At 52.6% G+C, this 20814-nt stretch overlaps 2 protein-coding genes across 2 annotated transcripts in view; one reads left to right on the top strand and one right to left on the bottom strand.

Annotated features, from left to right (window-relative positions):
* The window catches only part of LOC129558481 (protocadherin gamma-A4-like), a 152295-nt gene extending 141645 nt beyond the window's left edge, over window positions 1-10650 (top strand). The window contains exons 4-5 of the mRNA XM_088839294.1: window positions 3320-3408; window positions 8319-10650. Of these exons, the coding sequence (XP_088695420.1) occupies window positions 3320-3408; window positions 8319-8545 (316 nt within the window). The 3' untranslated portion in view covers window positions 8546-10650. The remainder of the gene's footprint in view (window positions 1-3319; window positions 3409-8318) is intronic.
* A 1569-nt stretch (window positions 10651-12219) lies between these two features.
* The window catches only part of DIAPH1 (diaphanous related formin 1), a 118269-nt gene continuing 109674 nt past the window's right edge, over window positions 12220-20814 (bottom strand). Inside the window, exons 27-28 of the mRNA XM_088838609.1 lie at window positions 20023-20109; window positions 12220-14175 (exon numbers count right to left, since the gene is read on the bottom strand). Coding sequence (XP_088694735.1) covers window positions 14018-14175; window positions 20023-20109 — 245 coding nt within the window. The 3' untranslated portion in view covers window positions 12220-14017. The remainder of the gene's footprint in view (window positions 14176-20022; window positions 20110-20814) is intronic.

The raw sequence follows: 20814 nt of genomic DNA, 5'->3' as shown, positions 1-20814 counted from the left end.
TCCCCAGTGTATCCACATTAGGCCCTTGTCTCAGCCTGAGCCCTCCTGGCTCAGCCCTGCACCCCCAGGTGAGCCCAGAGAGAGCTCAGTCTGCCTGCAGGTAAGGACTCCTAGTTTGTCATGGAGACAGAGGTGGCTGAGGCTCCATCGCTGGGCTCTTGCCCTCCCAGAGGTGCCCCCCATTCCTTGGTCTTCTCATGGGAGCAGCAGTGATCTTCTTTTTTTTTAATGCCAATAACTTAATGGTTTATTAGTCACTCAGCAATATTACAGATATTTGAAAATTACTTAATATAAAGAGTTGGCAGCAAACTATTCCATTACAGAGTTAAATTACCAGTACAACAGACTGGAGATTTAGACACCTGGAAGATAACAACAAAAGAAACTAAAATATTTTAAGAAAAAATTCAAGTTGAAGGAGTTTACATATCTTAACAGTGATCTTTAAATACTTAATTGACAACCCATTTTTATATACCTCAGAGACTTCCCAGAGCTCTTAGGATAAGAACACAATCTCAAGTATACACTGTGTATCCCCACCACCACGTCCCGTAGCAGCCACATGGGTTTCGTTAGTGTGTTGAGCTCGCTGAGCTCTGCTTGGCTTCAGGGGCTAGGGTGTTTTGCTACTTTTGCTTGGAAAGCTCTCCCAACACTACCCTTCTCCTAGTTGACTTTATTGTATCACTCAAGTTTTTACTTTGAAATTGCTCAAACCTCTTAAAGTTGAAAGAATAGTATGGTGAACATCCAGATACTCTTTTAAACTTAGATTCATCAGTTGTTAAAATTTTGCACACTTATTTTCTCTTTTCTCTCTCGCAACATGCACACACTCACCCCCTGAACCATTTGAGAGTTGCAGACCTAAAAACATTTGAAATACTTCAGCATCTCTCTCCTGATAACAATAACATTCTCATACATAACCACAGAAGAATGCTCACATTTGAAGACTTTAACATTAATGCAGTAGTACACAGTCCACTAAGCAGATTTTCATAAATGTTCCCCAAATGTCCTTTTAACTGTTTTTTTTTTTAATGCCAGAATTCAATCAAGGAGCATAAATTGCATTGGCTTGCTACCTCTCTTTCATCTCCTTTAATCTAAAACAGCCTCCTTGCCTTTTGGAGGTTGTGTGTGTGTGTGTGTGTGAGATGACATAGACATGTTTTAGACTCCAGGCCAGTTGTCTTTCAAAACGTCCCAGAGTCTGTGTTCGGGGATCATTTTCTCACAGTGAGGTCAGCTTACATAGTCTGGTAGGAATATTGTGTGGGGGATACTGCTCTTCGTGCTGGGAATCATTTCCTGTCAGTTTGTCTCAGGGTCAGTGATGCTCAGTGTGTTCACCGGGTTAAAGCAGTACCCCCCAGATCTCTGTGTTACAAAGGTATTTTCACAATGCTGGTGACTAGTCGGTGATCTGTGGGTGATATTTGAGTATTCACTGCTCATCTTGCCTGAATCGGTCTTTACGTCAGCAGTTACAGAGCGTTGATTTTCTCTGCTCTGACTTTTCTTTGACTGGCATTTTCCTCCAGATCACCTGGATGGTTTCTTCAGATTTAAATTCCCTGACTTTTCTTTGGAGAAGCCTGCACTGACTGGCTCCCTAACCCCGATTAGGTCAGTACTCTCTTACACCGCTGCTCTCTGCCTCCGTGGCACTTGTCACAATTACAATTCAGTGATCGTGTAATTATTTACTATCAGCCTGTCAGTGGAGACTGAACACTGGGCTATTTCAATCATGTTCACAGATATAAACCCAGCACCCAGCCCCGTGTCTGGCACACAAGAATTACTCAATAAATACTGGTTTAATAAGTGAACCCAGAGTTCCAGCTCTTCCCACTCTGCAGAGGGAGAAATGACATTCCTGCTTTCTCCTCCAGCCCTGACTCTACATTTGCTGTGACAGCAAAGAGGGCATCGCACAGCAGCTGATCTGAGCTTTAGACTGCGTCCACCTACCTGAGTTGCCAATTCCAGATCAGGAGAAACCATAAGCAAGAACAAACCTTGGAAAAAGCAAAAAGCTGTTCTTGACTCTGCTCAGCCACCGTGACAAAATACACACTTTTACACTCCGTTCCTCCCCCACCCCAACTTGCATGCCTTCGGGGCCTGCCCTCCAGCCCCTCCCCTGGTACAAAATGCTTCTTACCTCATAGTGACCTAACTTTCTCAGTAGGGCTCTCCTCATTAATTCAGGCAACAAGCATTCATTGAGGAATTTCAGTGTTCCAGACAGTGCAGAGGTCAACTAACAGACTGTGTGCCAGGCTGCTTCTGCTTCCCCTCGAAAATGGAAATCATTTGAGCCTTGGCAATTCTCTTAAAAGCATAGGAGTAAAATTACTATGGGAGAAAATCCAGGTTGGGGTACCATTCTTTAGAGCTCAGGTTAACGCTTTTAACGATTATGAATCAGCTCGTGTTTTTCTCGATGTTTAGAGCATCTAAAGTTGTTAACTGGGTGCTTCAGTAGGAAACAGGCACAGCCCTGTTCCCAAAACTCAAGGAACTGGGTCTGTGGGTGGAGCGGATTGCGGGGGGGTAGGGGGTGGGACAGAGCAGCCAGTGCGGGTGGGAACACGGCAGAGGCATGGGTGGGCTCAGGGGTCCCCTCTGACAAACTTATTCCCTTCACCTTACCAAGGCAGAGGTAGGAAGCAGCATCTGGCCAAAAGGAGCTGATAAGAGAGAGGGAGGAATCTGGAAGGGGACTCAGGAAGGGTTCACGACGGAACGCTGGGAGCGGGGTTCTTGGGAAATAGGAAGGGCTGGTTCTCAGGTGCCTGTGGATTTTATCCTGAGGCCTGAGTGAGCCACCGAAGCATATCAGGGTTGAGTTTTAGCAGCCTCTCTCCTGGCCCCGGAGTCTTGTGGGCCTCCCAGCCTCCGCCTTTAGGTTCTTTCTAGGTCCTCAGGCCTTTCTCTAGCTCTGGCACGTTCTCTCCTGTTTCCCACCCTCCACTGTCCTCTGGAGAGGGTCTGCTGTCCCTTCCTGTGAGCCACTGCTCCCTCGCGAGGGTCGGGGGGTGGCAAGCTGCAGTGCGTCCTGCCCCCTCCCTCCAAGGGCCATGGTGTCTGAAACAATAGGTAGAAAGCTGGTTTGGGGGACTGGCAGGTGGGGGTCTGGCTTCTGAAGGATTGTGTAAGCTCCCTCCTACCTTGCTGAAAGGGGCAGGTCTTGGGCGTGAGCTGGGGTTGGGCACTAGATCTGGGGGCCCTGAGTGAGGACAGGAGGGACAGGGGTGGGGTGGCTTGGGAAAGCACGCTCACCAGCCCACTCTTTCCGCAGATCCCAAAATGGCGATGAAACCGGCACCTGGCCCAACAACCAGTTTGACACAGAGATGCTACAAGCCATGATCTTGGCCTCCGCCAGTGGTAAGTTGTGCCAACACGTGTGGAGTGGGAGACCTGGGGTCCTGGGGTGCATCCCACAGCACTGTGCTCCGAGACTGGCTTCCAACCTATATGTCAGCTGGTCTGAGACATCCCTTAATTTCAGGAAATAAAGACAGGTTAGGGAGTAGCTGAGGGATGGAGGCTCTGGGATGCCCAGAGGGAGTGAACAAGGAAAGATCCTTGCAGGAGAAGTAGGGAGTAGTGGTTACAAGTGTTGCCCCAGAAGGGGACACCTATAGGTCTGGTCCTAGCTCTGCCACTTACAATCTTTGTGCCTTTGATCAATTTGCTTAATCTCTCTAAACTTCAGTTTCCTCAGTCAAGAAAATGGGAACAGAGACCTCAAAGGGCTGCTGTGAGGATTCAGTGAAATGATAAAACACAGAGTATAGGGGCCTGGGGCCCGATCCGTGCCCGCCCTGAAGCCATGGACGTGGGTGTGGATACTCCCAGTAGGAAACACACTCTGGACCTGGGGGACCCCCTTCTCTTTTTTTTTGTTGCCCCCACTTCCAGAGCAGGATTTTGGTTTTCCCACAAGGTAACAAAGACCTTCAATGATAGAGATTCAGGTGATGCTACTCTTCAGAGATGACACCCAAGAATCCTGAGCATGGAGGGAGAATAATGTCATTAGTACTGAAGAGCACAGGCTTTGGAGGCAGGCTGGCCTGGATTCCAATCCTGGCACCACCACTTGGCTGTGAATCCTCAAGCAAGTGACTCGCCCTCTCTGGGCTGCGGTCTCACTGACTGTAACATTGGTGTAGGAGCAATAGCTCTCAGCGTCATAAAGGCCTCAGGACAGGATTGGCAGAGAGGAAGGGCATCGTACGCAGTGGTGAAAATTGATAGATGGTATTCTCTTTTGACCCATGGTGGGATAGAAGGTAGAATTAGAATAATGCCTGTTAATAAGCACTAGCTCCTGGAGCAACTAACCCTGGGCTTACATGGAGGCTGGCGGAGGACCCAGGCACTGGCCTTACTCAGTGAACTCTTAGACACTGTCCAGTGTCTCTGGAGGCCTGGTTAGTGAAGAATCAGGTAAAATCACAGCAGTAATTGCTGCCATCGTGCCTGCACGCTGCCCCAGCTCACACTCGGCAAGCTTGATGGGCCTCATGTCAGTGGATCTTGTCACAACTCTGCAAGGCAGGCCTGAGTCCTTCCATTTGACGGATGAGGGGACTCAGAAGCTGCTTGCTCGAAGGCCCCCATTTTGAGCTGCAGACTGGAGATACTAACCCAGCTTGCTCCTAAGTTCATGCCCTGTCTGCTCCAGTGACCACATCTGCCTTTCCATCCAGCCTCAGTTTCCCTTTTAGGCAAACAGGTTTCTCTTAATGCTGCATTATTCTCCCAGATTGGGGTTCCAGATAAAATACAGGATGACCAGTTAAATTTTAACTTCAGGTAGACAACAAATAGTATTTTAGCATAAGTAGGTCCCAAATGTTAGAACTGGGACATAACTATACTAAAAAAAAAAAATTTACATGAAATTCACATTTAACTGGGCACCCTTTATTTTCATTTGTTTCATCTGACAAGGCTTCCCTGGATGTCTGTGAGGCCATGGGTGCCAGGCCCATGGCTGATGAAGAGGAAGGGAGCAGCGGCAGGGGCACCAGCCTTCTGGGAAGACAGGGCTGGCCCAGGTTCAGGGGTCTGGGGCAGGGGTACGTGGAGCGGGGGCCACTGTAATTCTAGAGAGGCCAGACCCTGAGTATGAGGCAGGCAGGTGGCGGGGTCTGAGAAGACACCAAGTTGGACTCTTGAGGGAAGTAAACAGACAGTAAGGTATATTTAGCTGTTGTGGCTTTAAACCCTAAAGCCAGGAAGCAGCCTTTTTAGCCTAAATCCAGATTTTAAAAACAGAAACGGAGTCAGTATTTATAGCCCCAGACCCTCCCAGGAGGTCCCTGGGGTCACCGCAGGCTGCCTCCCTTGTCAGGGTTCCACCCCTCCGGCCCACACGGGGCCTGACCCCAGAGTAAACCCTGGCCCTGGGGGATGGACCCTGGGGGTGGAGGTGGCAGGGTCAGGCCCGATTTCACACCCGATTCCTGGCCCTGGAGCCAGAGAGGTTCCTGGAGTCCAGCCCGGCCAGGCCTGTGGGGCTGCTGAGGGCGAGAAAGTGAGTGGGGAGAATGAGTACACTTGGGAAGCTTTTTACATAAACATTTGAGGGGAAGGTGTGCTCTCAAGGAGGCTGCGGTCTGTGGCTCAGCCGGCCCTGGTGAGTTTGAGCAGGCCTTCCGGGCTGTTTGGAGCTTCTGCCTTCAGCCCCTGGGTGGGGACGGCAGGGCAGAGGGGGAGCGCCTGGGCTGGGAGCTGTTTCCCTGAGGTGAGGCTGGAGTGGGAGAGGGGAGTGGAGGCGGGCAGTGTCTTAACCTCCTCCAGGCCAGAGGACGCCCGGGTTCTTCCTTGCTGCTCTTCAGAGTCTGTTTCTCCTTGTGCTCAGGGAAGATCCCAGTTACTGCCCAGACTAAGTTTTGCAGGGGTAGAAAGAGGTGCCATTGGAGACTTGATTCTGCAGAAGGTCAGAGCCAGTAGTCCAGCTGAGGTTGGGGTCAGACAGGATCTCAGTCAAGGTCACATGGTGGCTCCTTAGTGGCAGAGCTGACTGGACAGAACTCCAGGTCGGCCTGTTTTTGTGTTACACTCTGGGCTTCCCAATCTTCTTCCCTCCTGGCCAGCCCCGCTTCAGTGCATCCCGTAGCGTAGGCCAGCATCAGGTCTGTGCTTCTGGGAGGGGGCGGCAGGGGCTGGCTTTGTCATTTCTGTCTGCTCGGGTGCTTCTTAGAGATCCGGGGTGTGTTAGGATGTGGGTGGGCCTGGCTTCCAGTTATCCAATCCCGGCCTTCCTATCTTTCTATTTCTGCCTCCCTTCCCCCTTTTGGTGCCCATCTCTTCCCCTCTCTCTCTCTCTCACTGGCGCCTCTGACGTCTCCCCTTTGCCCCTAAATCACCCGGGAACCTTGGCTCTTGAAGCCGGATCTGGACCCCTCCCCCCGTACTTATATTCCCAGGCAGGGGGAGGGCGGGGCAGTCGAGGACCGGCTCCCTCCTGGAGTTAATTAGAGAAAATGTAGAAATGTCAGTGGAATGAAAAGGCTGGGGGAAGGAGAAAAGGAAGCGGGTGCTGCTCCCTCCCACCCAGCCCACTTCCCCGCCCCCTGAAGGCCCCCCGGATGCCGGGATGTGAGGCTTGAAATGGAGGTTGTGGAAACCTGAGCCGGGAATGAGGAGGCGGAAAGACTGGGGCTCCTCTCTCCTTTGCTTTCCCTGTGGCCCTCCCCCTCTGATGCTGTTCTTTGAAAATATTTCCTGTCTCTCTATTTCTCAATCCCTGGTTGATGTCCCAGGATTACTCAGCCTCTCTGGCTTTAGTCACCCTCTCTGCGCACTCCCAGGGTCTAGGGTGGGGGTAGAGGGAGGCCAGGTCGGGGAGCCCTTCTGCGGGAAGGGGTCTGGGCTGGGCATTTCTGGGGCTTTAACTCTCTAGCTGCCAGAGGACTCCAACAGGAGCCCTCCTGAACTCAGCAGAGTCATCAAAACCCCATGTTGTTCTTTTTTTGTTTTAACCCCCTGGAGGTAGGGGCATGGAGGGGAGGAGCAGTGGCACACAGTCTGGTGGCAGTGATGAGGGTGATGGTGGTTTTGGCAACAGCAAACCTTTAGTGAGCTCTCTCCAAGTGCCCAGGCACTGGGTGTAGGAAGCACTTTCTCCTGGAATCCTCATAAAACCTCAGTGAAGTGGGGTCTTCTGTATTTCTGTCCCTTCAACATGCCACACATCACCTGGAGCCACATGTCACCTGGATATGGTGTTCAAATGCAGATTCTGAGAGTCTGTGATTCTGTCAAGCTCCCAGGTGATGCTGAGCCAGGGCCAGAATTTGTGGTCCTCTGGACCCGTTTCTCCATGTGCAGAGCGGGAAGCTGGGCTGCAGCTCTGTGAGGTCACCCACTCTGGCGATGTGAGCCCGGGCCGACCCTGGACCTGAGACAGCTGGTCCTGTGGTCAGTCGCCATCTCTCAGCCTCTCCCCTTCTTCACCCTCAGAGTGGTGATGAGGTCCGGGCCTCTGCTGGTGGTGACCTTATGCTACAGCTATACCTAGGATGCACTGAGGCCTCACCCCGCCCTCCCCTGTTCTGGCTGGTGTGGCCTTGGGCAAGTCTTTTACCTCCTCTGACCCTGACTGCTCTCATTTCTACAGCAGGGCGCTAGCACACGCCTCCCTGGAGTGTCGTGTGCAGGGCACACACCGTCATGCACCGGCAGCATCTAACAGGGCCCCTGGCACAGAGGAGGTATCGATTGCTGTTCTGAAATGAATCCCTGGAAGAGCCCCCACCCCTCCCACAAAACAGAATGACTCAGTGCCCCTCTGTGCTTGGCACTGGGTGCAGCAGGCTAGGAACCTGCAGGAACCATGGAGGTCTAGCATGGAGACCAGAGAGGCTGCCCGGAAAGGCTAGGGCAGGGTCTCAGGAGCCAAGTCTCAGCCTGGAGAGAGATGACGGCTAGCGTGTTTGATGCCCTTCCCAGGCAGCGGGCACTGTTCTCGGTGCTTGATGTATGTAATCTTGGTTACAAGGTGCTTGTAAGCCTTGTTAGCCTTCACCAAACCAGAGGAGATAGGTACCATTATTATCCTCATTTTGCAATTCAGAAATCTGAGGAGACATAGGGAAGTTAAGGTAGACGTGGCTAGTAGTTCAAAGAACTCAGAGACAAACCTAGGCAGTCGCTCTGGCGCCTCTTAGCTCTACCCCTGTGGGTCAGGATGGCATGTCCAGTGCTTTCCCTGCTGGTGTTACAAGAGAGGGACTTGGGGACCCTGCGGTTTAGTCCCTGATCTTCCCTTGTCTCTGCAGAAGCCGCTGATGGGAGCTCCACCCTGGGAGGGGGCGCCGGCACCATGGGCTTGAGCGCCCGCTATGGGCCCCAGTTCACCCTGCAGCATGTGCCCGACTACCGGCAGAATGTCTACATCCCTGGCAGCAACGCCACTCTGACCAACGCAGCTGGCAAGCGTGATGGCAAGGCCCCAGCAGGCGGCAACGGCAACAAGAAGAAGTCGGGCAAGAAGGAAAAGAAGTAGCGTGGAGGCCAGGCCCGGAGCCACAGGGCAGCCTCCTTCCCCAACCAGTCCAGCCTCTCCCTACCTGTGCCCAAGCCTCGGATTTCAGGGCTTACCCCCAGGAAACTGGTAGGGGCCCAGGCCATGCTTCCCTTGGGAAATGGAAACAAGTGCCCAGTCAACACCCCCCTCTCTGCCCCCAGGGGATTGAATATGCAAAGGGAGTTCTGCTGGGAACCCCCATCCAATCACTTGCTGTGCCATGGGGGTAGTGGGGTTCGTGTAGACACCATTTATCACACCCCCTTCAGTTACAGCTGAACTCCTCCATCTTCCAAATTCAATCAGGCCCATCCCCTACCTCCCTCCTGCCTACCCCACCCCAGCCCACCCTTCTCCTCTTTCTTAAGGTGGTTGGGGTGTTGAAGTACCTGGTGACCTAAAAAGGCTCATAGTTCTGAAGGGCATCATGACTTCTTGACCTCTCCTTCAATTCTCAAACTTCCCCCAAAAGCATGGTTTGGTGCCAGTCCCTTCACCTCCTTCCAGAACCTGAGACCAAGCTCAAGTTTTTGGGAAACATGGTCACCATTCCCATGGTACTGATGCTTGCTGGATTTAGGGAGGGCATTTTGCTACCATGCCTCTTCCCAACACCCTGGGGACCAGTCTTTTGTTCTGTTCTGTTTGTCATCATTTGATGTTCCCACTGCATGCTGTGACTTCCCCTCCCCAAACAAGAGACCCCACTGCATGTTCTGAGACAGTGTGGGGTGCTAAGATAAAGAAGGGTGTGGGTGTGGATGGGGGGTGGACAAAGCTTGGTCCCGTCAGTTAACAGGGTCTTGCAGGAGGCTCTATATGCCCCAGGGTACCGACCAGATCCCCAGGTTCCAGCCAGAAGCCATGCCCCAGGCTGGACCCTCATCTCTCCTGTATAGGGCAGCCTGGCAGCCAGTGGTGGGCTGAGCTTCCAGCACCAGTGGGTTTGAACTGGCCTTGTGGTCCAAGGCAGCTCTGAACAGGATTGGGACAGGTCCCCTGGAGAGGTCAGAGGGGCCTCTGTGGGTGCTGGGTACTCCAGAGGTGCTGCTGGTGGAAGGATCCGTGTGGCCCCAGTAGGGAGGGAGGGGCCCGCTCAGCTGTTTTTGGTCCCTGGGTTGGGAAGGAAGGGAGCTAGAGCAGGGACCAAGTGGACAGAAAGTGTCAGCCTGAGATCAGGGCTTCTCCACAGGGCCCCCCCTGCCCTAGAGGCCCCAGCCCTTCACCTTGCCAGGTGCCGTTCCTTCTCTGTGAAGGCCACTGCCCAGGCGCCTAGTCCGCCCCCTCGTGGCCAGAGCCTGGTTAAAGTCCCCCAGTGCCTCCTTGTGCATAGACCTTCCTCTGCTCACCCCTCTGTCCCCGGGGTCCCGCTCACACAGCGGGGCTTCTCGAGAACCCCACCCCAGCCCTTACTTAGTATAGAAACCCCCTCCCTCTTTCGGCTGGTGTAGAATAACCAATAGTGTATAGTGCGGCGTATTTTTCCGTGATGGCGAGCGGGCGGCGGGCTCCGCGCAGCCGTCTGTCCCCGAACCCGCCCGCGGCGGCCCGTGCTGTGTTTTGTGCTGTGTCCACGCGCTGCGGCGACCCCCTTCCCGCGTACTGACTCCTCTAAGCGCTTCTCTTTGCATAGTCACGTAGCTCCCGACCCCACCCCCTTCCTGTGTCTCACGCAAGTTTTATACTCTAATATTTATATGGCTTTTTTTCTTTGAAAAATTAAAAGGTTTCTTCTGAAAGGTGGGCTGTTTCTGTGTAAGAGATGGGGGCTCCTGGCGTGTATGGATGAAGTGATGAGCCCAGAGTAGTATGCTGGAAGAGCGGGGTCAGGAGGCGATGATTGCGTTGCGTCTCGGTTTTGTGTTGCATCTGTGTATAATTGTTAAATGCGGCTGTGTATGCGTGCAGCACGATTGTGCACATATAATCGGTGTCCGATTGACCGTAATGGTGCCTGTGAGACTGTACCCTGTGTGTGTAATCGGCTTGCGGGTCCGCAGTGGAGGAGGGATTTCTGAGCGCGACGTGGCAGTGCGCAGCTGTCTGTCTGCCGCTGTCTCTAGGCAGAAGAGCAGACCCGTGCGAGGGGGCGGCGCGCGCTGAACACAGAGCTGGAGCGGGGCTGTGGACGCTTCCTGAGTTCCGCCCCTTCCCTGCTCCAGCGACCACCCTGAGCGCCCTCCCAGCTTCGCGGGAGGAGGGTGGACTCTCCTTTGCCCGCCCTCTCCCACCCCGCCCCTCCCCCCACCTCAGGGGGCTTGGGAATGCCGCGAGGGTGGGAGGGAGGGGCTGCCAGAGGCCCAGCGTACAGCTTGCGCCTGTTTTCCCATCTGGAATTCACATTCTAGGTTACAATCTGCAGCAAAGCCATGGAAACGCAGGGTTCGCCGCTGCCTTGTGTGTGTGCAGGAAAGGGGGAGGGGGGGCGTCCAGGGGACAGAGGGCACGCCGGACATCGGATTACCAGCAGACCAAACGGCCTCCCTCCTTCCTTTCGCGGCGCTTTCACTACTGGTCAAGCCCACCTCGCGCCTCCTCCAAGGAAAGAGGGATTGGAGGTTGCTGCCGCCAAAGCTGCAGGCAACAGAGTGGGAGGAAAGGCCAGAAGGGGCGCAAGGACATAAAGACCCACTAGGGTTATCAGCGTGGGGTCGATGAGAGTAAGGGCATGTCCAGCGGCAGGGTGGGGGTGGCTGTCCCTGGACATCCTGTGTACTCTCCTGGAGCGGGTCAAGCGTCTGCCAGCGCCTTAAGTCCGTTGTCATGGAAACCGAGACTTCCACATAAGCTTCTGGGGGCGGCCTTCTTGCGGGGGAGGAAGGGTGGTGTGCGCGGCCGCTGAGATGGAAGCAGGGTGTTGTTTCTGAGAGCCAGGCTGCAGAGGGCGGGGTGTCGGTCGCCCGGGTTCTATTCCAGGCGCGGCAGGAGACTGGGAGAGCAGAGTGTGAGCAGCTGTGGTTGGTCCCGATTGGTATGTGTGCCTGTGCGGCCTAAGCCAGAAATGCGCGGCTTCCGAGGGTAGGGACAAGGACGCAGGGAGCCCACCTCCACATCCTCAGCCATCCTGGAGAGGTAGCTGCCCAGGCTCCAGGGCTACTAATGAGGCTTTTAGTTTCAGACCTGCCCAAATGGCCTCGTGTCCTCTCCAAGCCCCTCCTCGTCTATCCTGGGTCTGGTCTGTAAGGTTTCTTTGTGCAGGCCAGTGTGCTCAAAAAAGTCTGAGTATCGAGATGTCTGTCTTTTGACCTCTGCTGGGCAGGCTCAGGGTAAGCCCTAGCCGGGAAGTGGTCTGTGGCCGCCAAGTGTGTCTGGAGGGAGGGGAATGTGGGAGAATGGCAGTCATGGGCTTCCCTGAGCAAGAGAGGCCCAGGTACTGCCAGGAAACTGCAGGTGAAGTCTGGGGTCATGGGGAGGTGGGGATGGGGTCCCAGAAAGGGGTTCTGAGCTAACAGTAATGCAGAAGGGCAGGGGCTGAACTGGGGCCCCACTCCCTTACAGAGGCAGCCAGCCCTGCACCCAGGCAGCACACGAAGGTGCCACCACCCTTCCGATGCTTTGTCAAATCAGTCACAGGCTTGAGGCAGGACAACCGGGGAGGAGCCTGGATGACAGTGAAGAGAGTGCAGAAACTCACAAAGGAAGCTGGAGGGCAGTACTGTTTCAATGCTTTATTAACAGTTGGAAACAAACCCAACAAACTGGAGGTGATGACATCCCAGAAGCCCAAGAGGCGAGGGAGACAGGTTTGCATTTTGTCCCTTTTGTATTATTATTAAATGCATCTTAGCAAAAGTAGATTAAAAAAGAAAGGGTCAAAGCCCCAGATGTCAGCAGGGAGGACGGGACTGAGGGGAGTAGCAGGCCCCCCCACCACAGTCCTCCCAGCACTAACTCGGGGGGGCTGCTGGTGCCCCTTTGCACAGAGGCTCTAGCAACCAGAACCCTTCTGCCCAGCCTCAAGACCTCCCTGGAGGCGCCTGAGGTCTCCTAAGCTCCCCTTGCTCTAAGAACTATGCTTTGGGGCCAGGCCTTTCCAGTGCCATTCTTGCCCCCTACCTGGGCGTGGGAAGCTGAGAGGAGCGGAGGAGGGCAAAGTGTTATCTTTAGCCAGAGAATCGTGAGCTTCCTGTGGCTGTGCCACCGAAGCATGTGGCCTTCCCACTGCTGAAGAGAGAACAGGGTGGGGCGTCCCTGGGCCCACTTCTCCAGAGCGTCCAGTTAGCATCTGCACATTTGGCTTGATAAATATATTAAATTTATAAAAACTCTTTGTCGTTTGAGAGCTCCTATTACGCTTAGGCCTAGTCCAGCTCAACCAGAGAAGAGCCGCCTCTGGCCCCCGAGTCAGATATTGGGGGTGAGAGTCTGCACTGGCCTCGAGGACCCAGCAGCTTGAGGGCTGAGTGGAGGTCCAGGGGGCTTGCTCAGAATTGAGGCTTGTGGTGAGAAATCCCAGGGGCTCTGGAACCTGCCATCAAAGCCTCTTATGGAGGGGAAAGGAGGAAGGAATATTTTTCTTTAAAAAAAAAAATTCATATAAAAATAGATCCATTTGCAAAACAATTTCTCAACCAGGAGGCTCCACCTCCCCTTTCCTTGGAGACAGAGGGTAAGGTGGGATGGTCACAGTAGAGCCCACACTTTCAGATGAGACCAAAGCTCTGGGGTGGGCGTGAGGCGGGCTTGTGGCTCCACCGCTGGGGGGGGGAGGGGGGGTGGTACGGAGGGAGGGTTGAGAGGCCAGGGTGCACAGCAGGGCAGCAGGCTGGGGGCGGCTCCGCCCTGCCCTGCCCGCCCCCAGGCCCTGGCCTCGGCCACGGCAGGACAGGCAAAATGCCACGGCAGGACAGGTAAATGGGATCTAGGTCCTCCTAGTTTTGGGAGGTCTTTCTCAAATGGTGGGGTAGGAGGGGGATCTGCTCCCCACTTACTTGGAAGCACCTCCCAGTGCCTCCCCACCAGTAATAGACAACAGGAGCCGAGGCAGGCAGAGCAGAGCTGGGGGGATGGAGCCCAGAGGTTCCTAAGCCCATGCTGCTCTCAGGACCAGAGAAAACACAACAGAAAAGCACAAACCCAGCACGATTGACCTAGGCAAAGCCCACTGGAGATGCAGGGGCTGAGAAAGCAGGGGGGCCTTATCTGAGATGAGGCCCCAGAGAACAGTGGAGACACTTGAGGTTAAGGCAGCAAACACGGAGCCTGCTTTGGTAACAAGAGCCAGGACTGCCCCGTTTGGGCTTGGGCCCCCCACACTGCCCTTTCCTTCTGGCCTCCAGGCAGCTGAAGCTGTGTGCAATGGGCAGAAAGCAGCATGCCGGAGAGTATGGTGGGGTCAGGATGATGGGAGCGGCCACCGCAGAGGAACACTTCTGCGACCCTTCTGGCACATGCTGCAGGCGGGACAGTCTGGGGCTCCACCAAGGAGCTGCCATGGCCCCAGGACCTGGCTTAGCTTGCACGGCCGAGCAACTCTGTGGTCTCCTCGAGGATGGTGGGGACTTCCTCGCTCTTCTTAGGCATCTTGGCAGGAACACAGGTCATGGCATCCTCCTTGGTCAGCTCTGAGACTAGCTGAGATGTGGCTGCACACGCTGCCTTCCTGACGCCTGCAAGAGAAGACACGAGCCATCTTGTCCACAGAAGGCCAGTTTCCAAACCCTCTCCGTCTCTACGGCAGATACTCAGCCAGAAGCCATGCACACGCATTGGCCCGGGTCAGTTCAGAGGCCCTTCTTGTAAAGGAGGGGAACAGAGCCAAGGACACATGGACGATACCTTTGTGGGGGGTAGGAGTAGGGGCAGAGCACGGTGTAAGCAGGGAGAGCAAGTCTGGCTCTCACATTCCTTTGAGACAAGCAGTCCAAGAGTGTAAATACAGTTCTGCAGACAGCGGGGCTCAAGTATCAGCAGGGAGAGAGATAAGTACTCTAACTCTGTTTTCTCATTGGAGAGTCATTGGATGTAAACAGATTCAAGCTTAGTAAACAGTAGTATTTTGTTTTCTTGGCAGTCCTCATGGAAGCTCCTAGGCCAGAATCACTGTCAGTCAGCCCAGGGCAGGGCAGGCCTTCCGCAGGGGCCAGCAGGGCTCCTGCAAAGAGGAGCAGCAGCCACGCGCTGTCAGCACATGAGGCCACCCAACCTGTGTTCAGCCCTCCCTCTCTTGGGCCATGCCCACACAGCGAGCTCTTGTCCACCTCTTCAAGGGCAGCAGAGGTGATCCAAAGGCCAAGGGCAGGTGTGCAGTGTGTGTGTGTGAGTGAACGGGGAAGGGTGTGAGGAAAGGTACGTCGCGGAGGCCAGGAAGAACCCTACAAAGGTTCTTCCTGAGAGGTGAAGGGCTAGTGAAGCTTCAGTGACCACCCTGACTAGGAAGAGAAGAACCATCCCTCCGTGAGTTCCTGTCCTAACCGCTGGGAGCTGTCCCCAAAACTCTCATCAATTTGTAGAATCCACGTTCCCGGTCCTGGCTCAAGCGGAAAGCCGATCCTCGGGACCAAGCCTGTCTCCTGGTCTGCTGCTTCCCACGCCTCTGAGTGGCCCAGAGAGACTGCAGGGGACAAAGAGCAGCCTGCCTGGGGTCCAAGAAGTCAGACACAAAGGCCACAGATGCTGTAATTCCATTTCTATGAAATGTCTAGAATGGGCAAATCCAGAGACAGTAGATTTGTGGTTGCAAGGGCCTGGGGGAGGAGATAAAGGGGGTGTGACTGCTAATGGACATGGGGTCTTTTTGGGGGGGTGATGAAATGTTCTAGAATTAGTGGTGATGGCTGCACAACCTTGTGAGTATACTGAAACCACGACTGTATACTTTAAAAGGGTGAATTTTAGGAATGTGATTGATATATCAACTAAAATAACAAAACCCAGCTTCTGGGTCACAGGAAAGCTGGGTGGAGAAAGCAGTGCCTAAACCTTGAAGAATCAGACAGAGGACAGAAGGCCACACTCTTGAGTGCAGGACAGGGCAGCGGCGGGTGCAAGCAGGAAGGAAGAGGTCCTGAAGAGCCAGTGAAGCAAGCATCCACCCTGCCTTCTTGGGACCAGCAAAAAGCTTGAGGTGGGATGGAAGCCAAACAGGGTCAGGGGGCCCAGGCTTTCCCCAGGGCTCTTGGCCTCTGCAGAATCGTGACCCAGAGCCTACACACAGGTAAGAGGGAGCACACAGCATGCCCACGGGTTACCAATTTTTAGGTCTCCTCCTCCTCCTCCCAGGGACTGGGATTGTCTAATAAGAGGAGAATGGCCAGTGAAGAGCCTGGCTGGCAGGCACAGGGGGAAGGCATGCGGCGGAGACTACAGGATTCCACACCCCTTGTGATGCTGCCTCAGGGACTGACCAGGGAGGGAAGGGGCCCATGGGAGTGCGACTAGGATGGTCTTCTATCTCCAGCAAAATCTGCTTCAGACCTGCTTGGATTTTTCTCTTTTTTGAAATACTCCCTCCTCTAGGACCCTACTTCTCATGTCCAGAAAGGTGGTGGCTGATTTTTCGAATTCAGTCACCAGCACTTGAGAAAATATTCCAATTATATTTGTGTGTATGTGACTCAAGGGCTAAGTACATGTTAAAATACTACTTCCTGACTTTGGACCCAGGGAAAAGGAACTGCAGGAGCATTCATCTTGGACAACATGGGCAAAGTCAGAATTCAAGTGGGAAGCATCTTCAGCTGTTTCTCTCTTGGGTTTCTTCCTCTGAACTAAGAAGATACCAGTTTGTACCTAGTCAAGCATGTCTCTATATTCTTCGAGATTAAAAAAGCTGCTGATGCACTACAGATTCATAAAAATTGAGTGGAGGGTAAGTCGGGAAAGACCAAAATTTCCCTTTTAAGCCTAGAAAGTGGGGATACCTGATGTGACCTAAGGTCAGAACCAGAAAACTCCTGTGGGAACTGGGAATAGGATCAAGGAATCCTGGCTGCCACCCTGGCCTCAGGGCTGCAGCTTGACCCTCCAGCAGATGCTGTCTCCAAGCCTTTCCCTAACTTGGGTATTTGTTGAGACTATTCAAAAGTAGCCACAGAAGCAGAAGCATATTTTGCTTCTGTGGGACCAGGGAGCCCTAATCTTAAGACACTGGTCAAAGCTCTCTGAGGCCACATTCCTACACATTAGGGCCGAGCCAGATTAAAAAAACAGCAAAGTCAGGCATAGATGAATTAGAAAAAGGTATTTATAAAACACAGGCTAGGAACTACTATAGAGGAGGAAGTATTCTTGTTAACGAGCTTCCTTAGGGAAGAGGAAACTAGGACAGATGCGGCAGTCATTACCACCCTGAAGAACTCATTACTGTCTGAAAAACTCCTAATTATAATTCCTGTCCTATTTTTATTAATACAGAAGTGGAGGGAGATATAAGTGGTGGTAGAGGAAACACTCTTAAGTTCTCTAGACATGTGGACATTGGAAACTTCCCTGAACTGATTTCACCACATCCAGGGCTCTCCTTGGCAGAAGGAGAGTGTTTTATATAAGAGTATTTCTGGCCCACACAGAGGGCTCACCATCATTTCCTGCTCCTCACATAGGCCTTGTGGAAAGAGTCCTGGACCTGGATTCATAAAAGCAGGCGCCGGTTCTGGCTCTATCAGCAGATCTTGGCAAGACCTTACCTGGGTTTCAAGCCCTATTACCTAAGAGAAGGTGAGCTGCTGAACACTGGAGGTCTTGAGAGCTGGTCCCAACTCTAAGGTTCTATCCATGTAGGGGGAGCTTAGCAGGAAGCTGGGAAGTGGCAGGGGGAAGGAAAGGGAGATGGAGATGAATTTCTTTCTTTCCTTCACTTTTATCCCAGTGAGCAGATGGCCTGTATATAAGAAGCCACAATTCAGACATGGAGATAAAGTTGAGTCACTAAAACCACAAGCTGACTCAGGCAGCCTGAAATATCTGCTGCAATACAATCACATGGATTCTTCCCCCTGACACACACAGCATTGTTCTCCCACGCCCTGCAGATCACAGCAGTTTACATGTCACTTTTAATGAACCAGCCCTGATAGTCACTCTCCTCTTCCAGCTCCTCAATGGGTCTTTGTACACTGGTCACTCCCTCAGGTCTCCAGAGACCAGAAGATTTTTTTTAAACATTCTGTTAAATCCTAGGGCAGAAGCTAGTGTCTTTGACTATGGACAGCTGCCTCCCTGGGATTGAGGAGGGCTGTGAGGCAGACTTGTGTGATAGCACTCTGGTTTTCTGGCTCAGAGCAGCCAGTCGGCAGCAACAGTCAGAGACAGACAAGCAAAGGGTGAACCCGCTACGTCCAGTAGCCACCCAGGGAAACGCAAAGTCACCAGAGCCTTTACAGTTCGACAGTATGGCCCTCTGGGGCCAACCTTTCTTTTCTTCTCTTAACCCAACTCTCACCTTAGACGTGAGGAAACTGAGTCCCAGAAATTTGTCTCGAGTAATCTGGACGGCATCAGTTGGATCTGGCGTTGGGTCTTCTGACCCCATCTAGACCTATGCTCTTGGGGCTCTACTGTGCTGCCTGGCCTTCTGTTTAACAGCGTCAAGCCACTTACTCGGAAGTGAATGTACCAATGTCGACAGGTTATCAGAGTAACAAGATATGTTTCCCCTGAGAGATTCTCCAGACCTGTTCAGTGTGTTTAGTGACCCCAGAGCCCAGAAAGATAAGGATGGAGCCAATCTAAAAGTATGTAGTTCTCATTTTCACGTAACTCTCCTCCTCCTCCTTTTTGCACTGGGAAACAGTACTTCGACTAATTCAAGTCTTCTGCTGACAGGTTAGGTTTTACCAAAATCCCTGCTGCTTTGGCCTGTAAGTCTGGTTTCCCACCTGGGAAGAAGTGGGCAATGGGGCATCCCCAGGAGAGGGAAGCCATTGATGTCTGGTTCCGTGTTCAGGAAGCATCTGGGATTCTGGTTCAGTTCCACAGGAAGAAGATGAAAAGGGAATTCCCCACCTAAAGTCTGATGAAGGCTGGAAGTTAGCTAACTGGATGGAGGAAAACAGGGAGAGGTGGTGTGTTTTTGTTTATCTAGAAACGCTTACTGTCAGGCCACATCACCTTATATGGTGGGGAGGAAACAATGTCGCAAGACTCTCTAAAGACTAAACACAGAAAATACCACTAGCTTCATACTCTACCCACACCCAGATCTATAAGACTAAACATACATCTCAGAAGATCTGAACCCGCCATACTCACCTCTCTCCTCCTCTAGAGAGGCTGTACTCAGGGGATGCCAGGAAACGGATAAGAGTTATAACTAGACATTCTTCTGTTTAGGGAAGGTTTTGAAGTCATACAGAAGAGCCCTCAGAAGGGAATTTCCCTCTGGGTATTCATCATATCGGCAGAAGCAGGCAGGCATTCTCATAGTGATCCACAGTTTTGGGCCAGGACAATGTGGGGTGAGCACACTCCATACCCTTGACCGTAAGGTCCTCTTTACAGGCTGAGGTAGGTCCTACAGACATCACTGTTAACAGCTCAGCAGTGGCCAAAGAGAACCGCACAACTTACCTGTACAATAGCCTCGAAGTGAAGTTCCTATCACACAGGTCTACAGAACGCACCAGTCAGGGAACAGGGAGCAAAGCTTAAGGCCGCCTTTTCTGTAATGCCCACCCTTCAACCTAGGAAGGAAGCCCGCAATCCCAGTCCCAAACGGCCTTCACCAGACTCTGCAGTGCAGGTTGTGAGGAGGAGCTCTGGACCTACCGTCTTCTGGAACAGTCTCTGCCCACTATACACTTTCCTCAAAGGCGATTTATCTGTTGATCCGTCCCCACACTAATGCCTGGATCATTTGTCCTATCCCCATAATTCTTCTTAGAGGCTCTGGCTCAACGTAATCCACTTAAATCTTCCAAAAGGCAGGTGAGGGGGATGGTAAACAGGGAAGGTGAGTGCGGTGCAGCCTGACTACCCCTCGGGAAAAAAGGAGGTTCTCAGACAGCGCATGAGCTTCGGTCAAGATGCTCCTCCACAGCCTTATTTAACACATCTGGAGAGAATGACACCCAGCCTTCTCTCTGTGGGGTCTATACTGTCATCCTCTGTTTCTTCTCTTTGTGAGGCTGAGAATAAGGACGCTTACTTTCCCTGTATTCCTATATCTAATGTGCGGTTTTGAATTTACATCAATTTTCTGTTCACACACCCAGATGCCTACCCAGATCTGTCTTGCACAATGGTTTGCTTATCCTACATTTCTGCCTCAAGAATGAAGAGAAATGTAAGAATAACCAAATGTATCTGTTGTCAGTCCCGCAAATCCTAGTTCTCCATGTCAGTCCCTTCTAATAATTAGAAGAGGACTGGATAATCAATTCTATGTGCAGGGACATTGTGAGGAAGTTTCTAAACCCTCAGAACATCATCACCTGCTCTTTAGCATAAAATGAGCAGGTGCAGAGGCCTCACCGCCTTCCTTCAGCACCCAGGCTGGGCTCCATTTGCTGACTTACCCTGACGGGGTCCTCTCTTCCGTCGGAATGCTGCACCTGACTGCAGGGCTTCCAGAAGACTGTCCATCACACCCGTCTCATCACCCTCTGTCGTGAACAAAGATGGAGATATAAGCTCTTCAGCCCAAGCAGCATCCATGGGATGAGCCCCACACAAAAAAATGCATTTCCACTGTATGTATAGCTTGCCCTTGTCCAGTTTCTGGGGGCTCAGCACACAGCGGGCTCAATCTCAGGTTTCACAGTCCATGTTTACTTGTGTCTGTTTGCAAATGGTTAAAACATTAGGTTTCATTGGCTACCAGCCATTGCAGACCCTGGATAATTTTCCTACAGTGCCGCCTCCCTTCCCATCCCCATCAAAACCAGCACAGAGAACTGCCCGACTCCAAGACTGAGGTGAGTACAGAGACTGGGATTATGAAGTTAATAAGGAACTAGGTCACTCTCTTTATCCTACATAAACCCCTCATGGAAAGCCCGGTTCCAGTTTCAGAGCAGGGCTGAGGAGAGACCACCTCGCAAGAGTGCATTTCACTTAAGTACTGCCCCCAGTGGCTGCATCTTCCTGAAGTCAGCTCAGAATCTAAGAGGAGCTGGTTGGAATACAAAGAGTTAATGTAGAATCCTTATTCCAGCTCGGCTCTGTTTCCATGGCAACAGCTAAGGGTGGTGAAATCTTAAACTGAAATCCCTAGGAGCTAGCAGGCTGCCAGCCCTAAAGCTGGGCTCACTGCTCCCAGCGCCACCTGCTGGTTGAACGCCACCAGTGCAGCTGACCTACATTCCAAC

This window comes from Moschus berezovskii, chromosome 8 (assembly GCF_049115385.1).
Source record: "Moschus berezovskii isolate FMDL1 chromosome 8, NW_MosBer_1.0, whole genome shotgun sequence".
NCBI classification, from domain to species: Eukaryota; Metazoa; Chordata; class Mammalia; order Artiodactyla; family Moschidae; genus Moschus; species Moschus berezovskii.
The sequence above is the reverse complement of the archived record's forward strand: the minus strand, read 5'-3'. Positions and strand labels throughout refer to the sequence as shown.